This window comes from Siphateles boraxobius, unplaced genomic scaffold (assembly GCF_051911475.1).
Source record: "Siphateles boraxobius isolate OS27281-9 unplaced genomic scaffold, OSU_SipBor_1 12, whole genome shotgun sequence".
Classification (NCBI taxonomy): domain Eukaryota; kingdom Metazoa; phylum Chordata; class Actinopteri; order Cypriniformes; family Leuciscidae; genus Siphateles; species Siphateles boraxobius.
The window spans coordinates 10,190,258-10,202,348 of NW_027508722.1; the positions used below are offsets into that span (position 1 = coordinate 10,190,258).

Genomic DNA, 12,091 nt, shown 5'->3' on the forward strand with positions numbered 1-12,091 from the left:
ATGCGAGAAAGCGGTGTTCTCTTTAAAAGAAGCACTTCAGAAATAGTGGAAGTTGCACTTATTTGGACTTTTATATATTTGGATATTATAAAAAATAAAAAAATAAAAATTGCAAACTAAATTAAACCCTGGATATTTGATATAATTTCGGAAGGAGTGCGCGAACGCACAACATCGTGCCCAAACGTGTCATGCTTCTAACCCACTACAGTAACAGTCCGTATGCTTTCATTGCATTAGAAAGGGCCACTTATATTATCATAATATATTTGCTATCATTTCTTTATTTACTCCACAACCAGGGTTGATTGCCCAGCAGCTGCATCACATTATTGGTGTAAATAAAAAAATTCTGTGATTGGATGACCTACTCAATAAAAGCGCAACACGCAAAACATTTAATCAATAGCCATGGCGGAGAAAAAAGAAAGAAAGAGGAGAGCTCCCAGCTTGAATCCAACTATGGACATCCTTTTAGACGAGGTGGCACTCCACAAAGGGCTGAGGGGGAGGTTCCGTCGAGTTTGTCTTGACACATCCGGACTAATAAGATCTAAAAGCTGCTGAATTTGCTGTCGTGGCAGGCGAAATTTCTTTTGAATTGTATCTTCTGACATGGTAGCCAGGGGACTAAACTTTTTGCGAATACAATAGTGCACATACACTAAATGGCTTCGCGGACGGCGCCGTCTTTGATTTAGCACAACTATTCTCTGTATCGCTGCCATAGTTTGACCAAATTCCCCACCACAGTCATTCTCTTTAAATATACGAATAAGCCTTTACTTTCAAATGGTTTGCCAGCTGATGTACCTTTGGATACTACAATTAAAAAGCTAACAACAATTTTATTATTTGCATGAAAACACTTCAATTAGCCTAATTAAACACTAGGTGTATTCAATTTAAAATAATATTCGTATAGACTAAGATGTAAAGAAGCTCTTTGGGGTGGTGCCCACTAGCGGAGTGAACTGCCAACAGTGATAAGGTATAGCTAAGAGTGCTCCAGACCAACCTTCCGAACGTATGACTTACAGAAGGTATACTTAACTAAGAACGTTTCGGGAAACATGTATTAACGATAAAGTACAGCTTAAGGTGTAACTTAAGAACGACGTAGCGTTAAGAAGGTTTCGGGAAACTCAGCCCTGAGCATTAGTAAATTGGTACATACTAATATATAATTACTATATAAGAGGCTTGGAAGTTCGATAAATGGACAACAATATAAATAAAAACAATTCAAGATTACCAGTGAATTAGCAGACTGTGATTTGTATCAGATAGACAGAAGATGAAAACACTTTCTTGTCTGTCCCAAGTACCAATACAAGAGGAATATTTTTCAACAATTTGCAGCACTGAATTTTTCGATCTTTACTCTAAATGAATCAGAGAAACTTCACTATATGCTCTATATCACTATATGGAAAGGATGAGCTGCAAAATACCTTACACACCATAGGAGGGGGTCAATCCATTGCATTTGTTTTTATATTATTTTATATTGTATTCATATTTTATATGCATTGTATTTATAATTAATATTAGGATAGACTAGAGATATTATCTTCTGTAATAATAATTATTATTGCTATTATTATTACCATTATTATTTTTATTATTATCCATGCACAAGACTTGTTTTTTGTGTGCATTTGCTTGTCAAATAATGTAAAACAATTTGTTAAAGATTATAACATCTTTGACAAAAAACAAAACAAAACACAAGTTGAGTGTGTGCATCTGTGAGTGTGAGAGTTTGTGAGTGTGTGTGAGTGTAGTGTAGAGAACAAGTTCTGATGTTCAAACAAATCCTGTTTTCTGGAGGTTTTCTGATTTGTATTTTTCTTTATTTTTTCTAAATTATTTATTGTTCTGACAGCTCAGGTCCCTTTAAACAAAAATATACATCATTTCGTGCACTTTATTTTGAAAAAACCTATATATTTGGCAGATGTAAAGCATACATGTGTGTGTTTTTTGTGTTAGTCCATTTTTGCACTGGAATCTTTGCACTCTGCATTTGCACTGTCAGTTCTGTTATTGAATAAAGGGTTGGAAATTAAAGCTCCAGTCGGCAAGTCAGCAGATTGAGTGGACTTAGGCAAAATTTTGAATGTTTACAACTCTCATGCCCCTCCCCCACTATCAACGAATACCCTCCCAGCGAGTTCGTGCCTTCGTGCTCGTCAGTGCCAGTCAAGGGCGTAGATTTGGTTTGAACATTGGGGGGGTTGAAGTTACGCCCCTGGTGCCAGTGCACCAGATTTTCTGTGAACGTGCCTGTCTCATCAGCATCCATCAACACCATGAAGTATTTTGTTATTGTTGTTTTGTCATTTTGGAGTAGATTGTTACGAAATGGATTACTTTGCATTTCTTTGTTACTTTTAATCTAGAACTTATTACTTGTGCACCACCAACCCCTCTACCAGTTGCTTTCAGACAAAACCTGCACTCACTTTCTCCCTCCCATTGTCACGGTTCATGGATCCGTGCTTTCATTTTGCGTCTGTGTTGGATCATCTGTCTAGAGTTTTCGTCAGCCTTATGGATCTTGTATGACTTTCCTGAGTACTGCTATCTCGCTATCTCTGTCCTTTGCTGTCTCTAATAAACTGTTATTCGCACTTGCACTTGGATCTTGAGACTCCCATCTTTCCCATCTTTCCTAAGTTGTGTCATTGTCTCTTCTCTAATTATCATCTCTGGATGTAAATACCGCAACAGACGCTTTATGTACCACTTTAACTTCTTGGCTAGTCAATATTTGTCCTCTCTCTTCCAGGCCAGCATGTGCTACCAGTGATGGGGAAGCTACTCTCAAACTGTAGCTTGACAAGCTACAAGCTACTCATAAGTTAAAGTAGTTAAGATACAGTCAAGCTTCCCTTCTGAAAAAGTAGTTTGCTACACAAATAGTTACTATCAAAAAGTATAAACTTTTTAAAAATTAGTACATTGAAACTACTTAAAATTGGATACAACGGAGTAGTCAAAAATGCATGTTAAACTTGCGCACATGCGCTAATGGAGCTTGCAGCATTCTGAGACCGGCCACAAACTATTTAATTAGATCACAGCCTTTGCCTTCTGATAAGCGCAGTGATTTTGTTTTCAAAGCAATGGCTCAAAAAACAATGTTGGTGATCTTTTAGGTTCATAATAAAACTATGGCGGGACATCACTGCAATTATTAACCAGAAACAGACATTTGATATAGAGTGCGATAAAGCAGGATAATTAATCAATTTAAAAAGGCTATAATTCACCTGAATGTGCTTTAAGTCTTTGACACAGACAGCAGTTTAATCTTTTGTTTTCATAAATTACAGTGGATTCATGTGAAATATCCTGCTCCTGTTCGTCCTTACAGAAAGCTGCAAGATGCGTGATAAAACAATAGATAGCAGTAATGGACAATTTTAGTTTGTGATCTAATAAGAAGAAGATGCTGCACTGCTCCAATGCTTTTCATGCTCGTCAAAACTCAAAATGGAATGTAGCTTTTGGTCGCACTACAATGCCACTTGTTGGAAAACGTAGTTAGCTACTGGAAAAGCTACACTGTTTTAAAAGCAACTGAGCTAATGTCAAGCTACTGAAAAATTTTGTTAAGTTAGTAGCGTTGCTACTTGTAGTTAGCTACTCCCCAACAGTGTGTGCTACTCCCTCTAACCCATGGTTATATGATGTTCTTCGTGAACACCGGCAGCAGAGAGAAAATGGAGTAAATAAAAAAAAACTCTGACCTGACTTGAGTATGTATCAATCTCTGCTCTCATCCTTTTCTGTTGAAGTCTATGCTGCAAAATCTTCATATTTAGACAAAAAGATCAACAGCACTTCAAACGCATGCAAACTTTTCCAAACATTCAACTCTCTCTTCTGTCCCTCTCCAACACCAGCTAATGATTTTGCTCATTTCTTCACTGACAAAACTACAACCATCAGCACAAATTAAACACATTACTTGTAGATAGTTACAGACCTGTCTTTCTTCTTCCATTCATAGAGAAAACACTTGAACAAGTTTTATTCAACCAGGTATCGTCTTTCTTTTCACATAATAACCAGCTGGACGTTAACCAATCTGGTTTCAAGAACGGCCATTCAACCGAGACTGCGTTACAGCCGGTCACTGAAACTTGCGGATTGTGAAAGCTGATTACAAATCATCAGTTCTCATTCTCTTGGATCTATCTGCTACCTTTGACACTGTGATTCATAAGATCATTCTGTCCACCCTCTCATCACTGAGCATCATAGAAACTCCACTTTACTGGTTTGAATCCTATTTCACTGGTAGATCTTTCAGGGTTTCCTGGAGAGTGAAGGTATCCAAAGCACATCAACTGATCACGGAGGTACCTCAGGGTTCAGTTCTTGGACCCCCCCTCCTCTCCATATACACTACATCATATGCTGATGACACAAAGTTCTACCTTTTATTTCAACCAGATGATTCCACAGTAGCAGCACAAATCTCAAGCTTTCTTGCGATCATCTTGGCATGGATGAAACAACATCACCTGCAGCTCAACCTGGCAAAGACTGAGCTTCTCTTCTTCCCTGCCAATCTGACTCTACAGCACGATTTCACTATCCAGCTAGGTTAATCATCAATTACCCCATCAAGGTCGATCAGAAATCTTAGAGAAATCTTTGAGGACCAGCTGACCTTCAAACACCACATTGCAAAGATAGCTCGGTCATGCAGGTTTGCACTACTACACAACATCAGGAAGATCAGGCCTTTCCTTACTGAGCATGCAACACAACTTCTCGTCCAGGCCCTGGTCATTTCTAGGCTTGGTTACTGCAATGCTATTCTTGTTGGACTTCTATTATATGAAATCAAACCTCTACAAAAGGTTCAGAACACTGCAGCACATCTTGTCTTCAACTAGCCCAAAAGGGCCCACATCACGCCTCTCTTTATCTCTCTGCACTTGCTACTCGCATCAAGATCAAGGCATTGATGCTTGCTTACAGATTTGTCAAAGGCTCAGCACCCTCCTACTTCCACTCGCTCCCCCTTCATCTCCCCACCTTCATGCAGAATGCAGAATCCCTGACAATATTCAAAAGACAGCTGAAAACTCGTCTCTCTCATGAGCAATTTACCTCATCATAAAAATAATTCTATGCTTTCACTTTCCTTTAATCCCTCCCTATTCTAGCTTATTCTACTCTAAGCAATGTCTGAAACTTTGTATTATGAGCACTTCTTGTGTTTATTTGCCACTTTACGATGAATCGCATGCTGTACTCCTTTTACCTCATTTGTAGGTCACTTTGGATAAAAGCGTCTGCAAAATGAATAAATGTGAATGTAAATGATCACATAATGAAAAGGATGTTAAAAATCACAGCTGATATTATTTCAGGTTCACACTGGAAATGGACAGTAAACTTGATTGCATTGCATTGTGTTAAACTGCACTCCATACAGTTTGGTCTGTTATGTACTGCACGTTTTGGAAAATGTAGATATTTCATGCTTACATAAAATTTACATATATGCACATTATATATACACTATCTACTCCAGAAATTGTGAGAGTAGAATGGTAGTATGTAGTGATGTCGCTAGGTTTCTGGGCACCTTGTACAGTTTATTGCATTAGGCCCCCTTGAAATTGCTTTTCCGGGGCTGTAGGCCCCCTGTAGTCATTCCCATCTTTCCCCCTACTACTGACCCCCCTGGTAGTATGCTATTCTGAGCATATAGTCTAAATAAAGACATAAGTAATCTACTAATGAGAAAAAAATTTGAGCAATGCAGCAGTCAGTTTATTAATCTCTGTCTAGAGATATTTTTAAGCGGTATTTAAAAAATATTTACACTGATACACATGCACACACCTCTGCGGAAGTGCTCTGTCCATTAATGGTGTGTTCACTTCCTGTAGCTACGCCGACTCCATTACCCCAGTGCAGGTGCAGCTGTTCAGCACTATAATACCATGGCAACCCAGCCAAGCCCATCCAATGTGGCAATGTCATCTGCACTGTGTGAGAAAACAAGAGGAAGTTCGAGGTAAAGAAGAGGGTCATGTTTAACAAACTGCATTTGGTCACACTTTATATTAGCTGTTTTTAACTACTATGTACTTACATTAAAAAATAATTGTTGAGTACAATGTACTTATTGTGTTCATGTTGTATTGCAAAATACTTGCAGCTATTAAGGTAGGATACTGTTCAGGTCAGGCACATGATTGGTGATATGTTTGGGTTTAAGGGTGGGTTAAGGGGTAAAGGAAGGATCAACAGTGTAATTATAGATGTATATACAGAAATGAATTAGTCTACAGGTTTAACTACATGCAGGATTTAAAAAAAATATATAAGTACAACATAAAAATGTATGTACACAATAAGTTCTTTGTATCAAATTATTAATTTAAATGTTAGTACATAGTAGACACTCCATATAAAGTGGGAACCAGTATTTCACTGTCACACAGTTTTATGCTCAAATGTTGTTACAATGACACCTAAAAGTAACAGTAGTAGCCACTCTTAAAAATGTATGAATTTCATTGCAATATGCAAAGGCATTTATAAATTTATAAGAGGGAATTTAGCATCCAAGTACTTCTTTCAAAAAGTATCACTTTATCTAAAGTAAATTTTTTAAATAATGCTAAATCTAAATCTAAAAAGGGGATGTCTAATGCTACAGTGGTGTGAATAAGTTAGGCCCCCATGCTAAAGTTGCCTAAAAAGAGGAATTAAAAATCATCTTTTGGAAATTGATCTTAATGGCTTACTTGGAAAAATGAGGAAAAATCCAACCTTTAAGGACACCAATTTTCTTTGTGTATGAATAATGTATCATAAATAAATAAATGTTCTTCCTTAAAATACAGGGTGCATAAGTCATTGCCCCCCTATGTTAAATTCCCATAGAGGTAGGCAGATTTTTATTTTTAAAGGCCAGTTATTTCATGGATCCAGGATACTATGCATCCTGATAAAGTTCCCTTGGCCTTTGGAATTAAAATATCCCCACATCATCACATACCCTTCACCATATCTAGAGATTGGCATGGGGCACTTTCCATAAGATCATCTTTCAATGCAAATCAAACCAGCTATTAGGCTAACTGAAATAAAACTATGCCAATCTCTAGATATGGTGAAGGGTGTGTGATGATGTGGGGATATTTTAATTCCAAAGGCCAAGGGAACTTTATCAGGATGCATAGTATCCTGGATCCATGAAATAACTGGCCTTTAAAAATAAAAATCTGCCTGCCTCTATGGGAATTTAACATAGGGGGGCAATGACTTATGCACCCTGTATTTTAAGGAAGAACATTTATTTATTTATGATACATTATTCATACACAAAGAAAATTGATGTCCTTAATGGTTGGATTTTTCCTCATTTTTCCAATTAAGCCATTAAGATCAATTTCCAAAAGATGATTTTTTTATTCCTCTTTTTAGGCAACTTTAGCATGGGGGGCCTAACTTATTCACACCACTGTATTTCATGCATTGTGACTTATTTAGTTTGAATTTGCTATAAAAATTAAGATATTCAAAAATGTTAAACATAAACGTCATGATTGAAACCATATGTATTGTGAAAAGAATTATAGTAGTAAAATTGACTTGAGTTGACTTGACAAAATTATCACCAAACGGGTGAACATAATCGGGTTGTGTATGGCAAAAAAAAAAAAAAAATTAATTTCTAGGAGTAGCTTAAGTGTGTGACCATTTTGAATGGGTGGAAAAGATAAATTTACCTGAATGGCCATTATTGGAGAGGGTGAATGGTCTGTTACCAGGCTGGTTGTATCCCAGGGGCTGCACAGGGATTAGCGTTGGGTCATGTAGTATTTGCGATGTGTCCACATTTATGGGTGACTGGCTGGAACCACCACAGTCAGGAAAAAACTCAGCCCATTCTGGCTGTCCAACAGCACCTAATACAACCAGAAAAGGGTGGCACAGCGAGGTGAAATTTGGTGTGGCAATCAGTCAATGTAAATGTGTGTGGAATTATAAATGATATAAATGCTAGTAAGTTCAAAATAATTCAAAGCATTTAGGGAGAATGTGTGTGTGAGTGTTTACATTATGTTCTGAAAGCTCATAATGAAGTGCTAGCTAAGTGTTAAGTCATGCAAAGTTAATGAGGAAACACAAACCCAGACTACACACACGTTATAAGTGCTGAAACATTATGTAGTGAAATTATCTATTGAAAGAAAAAGGGGGGACAGAGCAACTAAACAATAAAAAATAAAGAAAAGCTAGAAAAAAGTTGTTTTATTGGATAACAAAAGAAAACTTTGCATATGAGTCTGGGTCTTTCAGCTTGGTGCCAAGTCTTTTCTGTGTACACAGGGATTAGAGGCCCACTCAGTCTCACTGTTCACCACGAATATCCCCCAAACCCCTGTTCCACTCCAAAATATGGGGAGGGGGAGGCAGGGTTGCTCTCATTGATCTGTGGTTGCTAAGGGGATCTCTATGACAACTGCAAGACACATATTCCATGCCTCTGTTTACCTCTTGCATGCTGTCCCAAACATGAACAGGGAAAAAAACATCACTCAACCAAGTAACTGTTTTATTCAGAAATAATGAGTTGGATCACAACAATGACACACATTGTACAGCCCTGAAAATGTGTGTCCTGGAATGTGTGTGTAGGTATAACAGTAGAGATCATTCCAACAGAAATCTTGGATAAGAAAAATAAAGTAAAATGTATTTTTGTTCAAAGAAAATAACAATATACATCATGTCATTGTGGCATTATTATATGTCAGTGAAGCACATTTTGACAACCCATCATTTCTCTCAGTAATTTACTGTAAATAAAAACGCAGAATACAATGTTTTTCTTCATTATCTGCATAAATTAAATGTATTGCTCCAAATACAAGCATGCCTTATTAATACTTAAATATTATATTACAGTACAATAATGAGAATTTGCATATTAAATAGGTTTAATTGTCATAAAATTGTCATCATCTAAACAGTTTTAAAATAGACTTAATTTTAACCAAGCAAAATATAATTGATTTGATTTATTTAATTTATACAATTTATTGATGGGTTGTATGAGACTCACCCGGACATTATTTTGCATTTCACCATACTGTTATTTTTTTATTGCTGTTGTGTATTTAGTTCTGGACACTCATTAACACAGATTACGTACAAGTTTAGCGTATGCAATCCAAAATGTGGCTAAATAAGCTTTTCCAAAAGCCTTATTACGACAAGAATGTCACAAGATTACAATGGGTTGTTCCAAAATGGCACTGCTGTTCAAGCAGAGCAGCCTCCTATTCTTCATCATGCCATTCTTTTGTATCAAATTAAGCTCCCCCACACCTCTCTCTCTCTCTCTCTCTCTCTCTCTCTCTCTCTCTCTCTCTCTCTCTCTCTCTCTCTCTCTCTCTCTCTCTCTCTCTCTCTCTCTCTCTCTCTCTCTCTCTCTCTCTCTCTCTCTCTCTCTCTCTCTCTTAAACTCTGCACTCTGTCCATGTGAGTAGGAGATGCTACTACGGAAGAGATTAAATGGAAGTAACAGAGTTTGAAAAAAAAAGAAGAACATAATTGAGAGGAAAGGTAGGCTTGATTAAAATATGGAAATATTATTTTCCAGGAAAAACAACCAAATAGCCAAATTCATCCAAATCTTCAAAAGGCTTTTTTACAGAAACTTTAAACCAAAGTAATTCACAAGTATTTTCCATTATGCATATAAAGTTAAATAAAATCTGTCACAAAATCATGGAGAATGACAGGGAAAAAAATAAAGAACTGTATTACCTGCATATGTCCATTCTTTTACTAAAAAAAGAGGAAGAATATGATAAGGTTACAACAGATTCGCTGAACATTTTAGCACTCTTTAATTTTTTTCAAACACTTTTCAAACATTTTGTGTCCAACACATCAGAGCAGTTTAATTATTCCACAATTAAACGTTACTGAAGTATCAAAACTGCAATTCCTATAACTTGTTCTCTTTTCATCTGTGTTTAGCAGCAATGATCATTGTTACAAAATGTTATTGTATTAATAATACATTACTAATCAAAGTCTCACCTGTTCCTGAGCACTCCACACACTTCAAAAAGAGAGAAAGAGACACTGTTATCCAGACAAGTTCCATGCTTTCACCCTCCTCTCCAAAGGCTTCACAAACTCACACAGTGAGAAGCTGGTATAGACACCCCAGTAAAAATGTAGAAATGGTGGAAATCCAAGTATTAAAAGGTCAACAGCACGGCTTGAAAAATGTATGTATCGAAAAACATTCACAAAGAAAAAGGTTTCCTTTTTTGTATCTGAATGATTTGGTCCAGCAAGCTGAATTGTGGAAGAGAGAGGCCATTGCATGCCACAGAAGAAGATTAAGAGTTACACCATGAAGAGAGAGAGAGAGAACCGGAAGGAGAAAAGGACAAATGAACGAGAAAATCACTTGCTGCTGGACACTGAAAACTGTGTATGGCACAACATGCTGAGAGGGGGAGGACTGAGGCAAAGCCTGATTGAAGGGGTACTGAGGTGATAATAAAGAGAGAATGAATAGAGACAGTCAGAGAGAGAGAGCGAGAGAGAGAGAGAGAGAGAGAGAGAGAGAGAGAGAGAGAGAGAGAGAGAGAGAGAGAGAAAGAGAGAGAGAGATAGAAAGAAAGTTCAGAATCCATTTAGTTTATTTACTGTAAACTGCAATCAATGTTTTACAAACTTTTTTGGCATGCATAACTACCAAATTGTCAATTTCACAGTGCTGTTAAAAAATCGACAGTAAACAAAAATATATGCTACATGATAGTGCAAACATTGATTAAAACATCATAATTTACAGATACATGACATTTGGCTATTTTTATTTCTCAAACGGAATGTAACTGAAGTAAATTTATGTAAATAATTTTGTGTTGAATATAAAAAATAATGTTTCTAGAAACTTTAGAACGTCTGTTTCTAAAGGCCAAAGGTAATTTAAAGGGGTTCTTGATTATGATTTTTACTTTTTTTACTTTATTTAGAATGTAATGTTGCTGTTTCAGCATAAACAATATCTGCAAAGTTACGACGCTCAAAGTTCAAAGCGATTTTTAAGGACTACAACAAACAGCTGGTAGGGACTACAATGAGCTTCTTCCCGGGTTGGTGACATCACAAACACTAATGTTCTGTAGCCCTGCCCACTGATTCGAGCACAACAAGTAGTAAATAACAGACGTGATGCTAACACTGGATTGAGCAACTAAGCAATAAACATGCCTTTGAAGACTGCAAAATGTTGTGCAGTGCCAGGTTGTGGAAAAAAAACAGTAGCTGCATTGGATTTGCAGAGAGCCTGAAAGTAAAAAAGTATCAAATTCATAATCTGCCTTACAGTCGTTAAGTGTGTCCCTGGCTTAAGTGTGTTCAGTTCAGTCTTAGAATGTTTCAGCTAGTCAAGTGTGTCCCCAGCTTTTGGTATTTCAATATGCAAAGATGTTAGCCAATCACAGCAGTGGGCATTTATACTGAAGTCTCACAGCAGACACGCCGCTTAAAACAGAGCTTTCAAAACAGAGGGTTAAAATAGGGAAGGAAAAATGCCTTTTATTTATTTTATGTAAAAATCATACTAACATTATAAGTGCACCCCAGGAAACATTATAAAATAACAAAATAATGCAGTTCATGACCCCTTTAAGGCTTTATTGCACTTCATTATTCAAACGCTGTAGGACTGTAAACTTCTTCCTTTAATTATCCCTATAACTTTTGAGCACTTTAATCTATAAAGTATATTCTATTATCTACTCGGTGTTGTGGATTTTTCTTATTTGTTTGTATTTAAATGTTAAATGTCAGCTTTAAAAAAATATATGATACAAACATTTGAACTATAGTTGATGTGTTATGCGACTATAATGTTTTGTTATCTGACTGTTTATTTTGATTGTTCTGTACTTTTCCCCAGTCATCTGAATGGCAAAACATGTCCCAAACAACCTGAATTCTCCCTAGACATGCATGCATAGGCCTAAACGTGTTTTTAAATACTTACGTTTTATTTAATGTTATTAAGATT

The 12,091-nt window shown here is 36.6% G+C and overlaps 1 protein-coding gene across 2 annotated transcripts in view; it reads right to left on the bottom strand.

Annotated features, from left to right (window-relative positions):
- The window catches only part of ca14 (carbonic anhydrase XIV), an 80,840-nt gene extending 70,304 nt beyond the window's left edge, over positions 1 to 10,536 (bottom strand). For both annotated transcript variants that reach the window (XM_077207418.1, XM_077207410.1), the window contains exons 1-4: positions 10,099 to 10,536; positions 9,820 to 9,840; positions 7,773 to 7,952; positions 5,875 to 6,020 (exon numbers count right to left, since the gene is read on the bottom strand). In XM_077207418.1, the coding sequence (XP_077063533.1) occupies positions 5,875 to 6,020; positions 7,773 to 7,952; positions 9,820 to 9,840; positions 10,099 to 10,165 (414 nt within the window). In that variant the 5' untranslated portion in view covers positions 10,166 to 10,536. The remainder of the gene's footprint in view (positions 1 to 5,874; positions 6,021 to 7,772; positions 7,953 to 9,819; positions 9,841 to 10,098) is intronic.
- Positions 10,537 to 12,091: the final 1,555 nt, after the last annotated feature.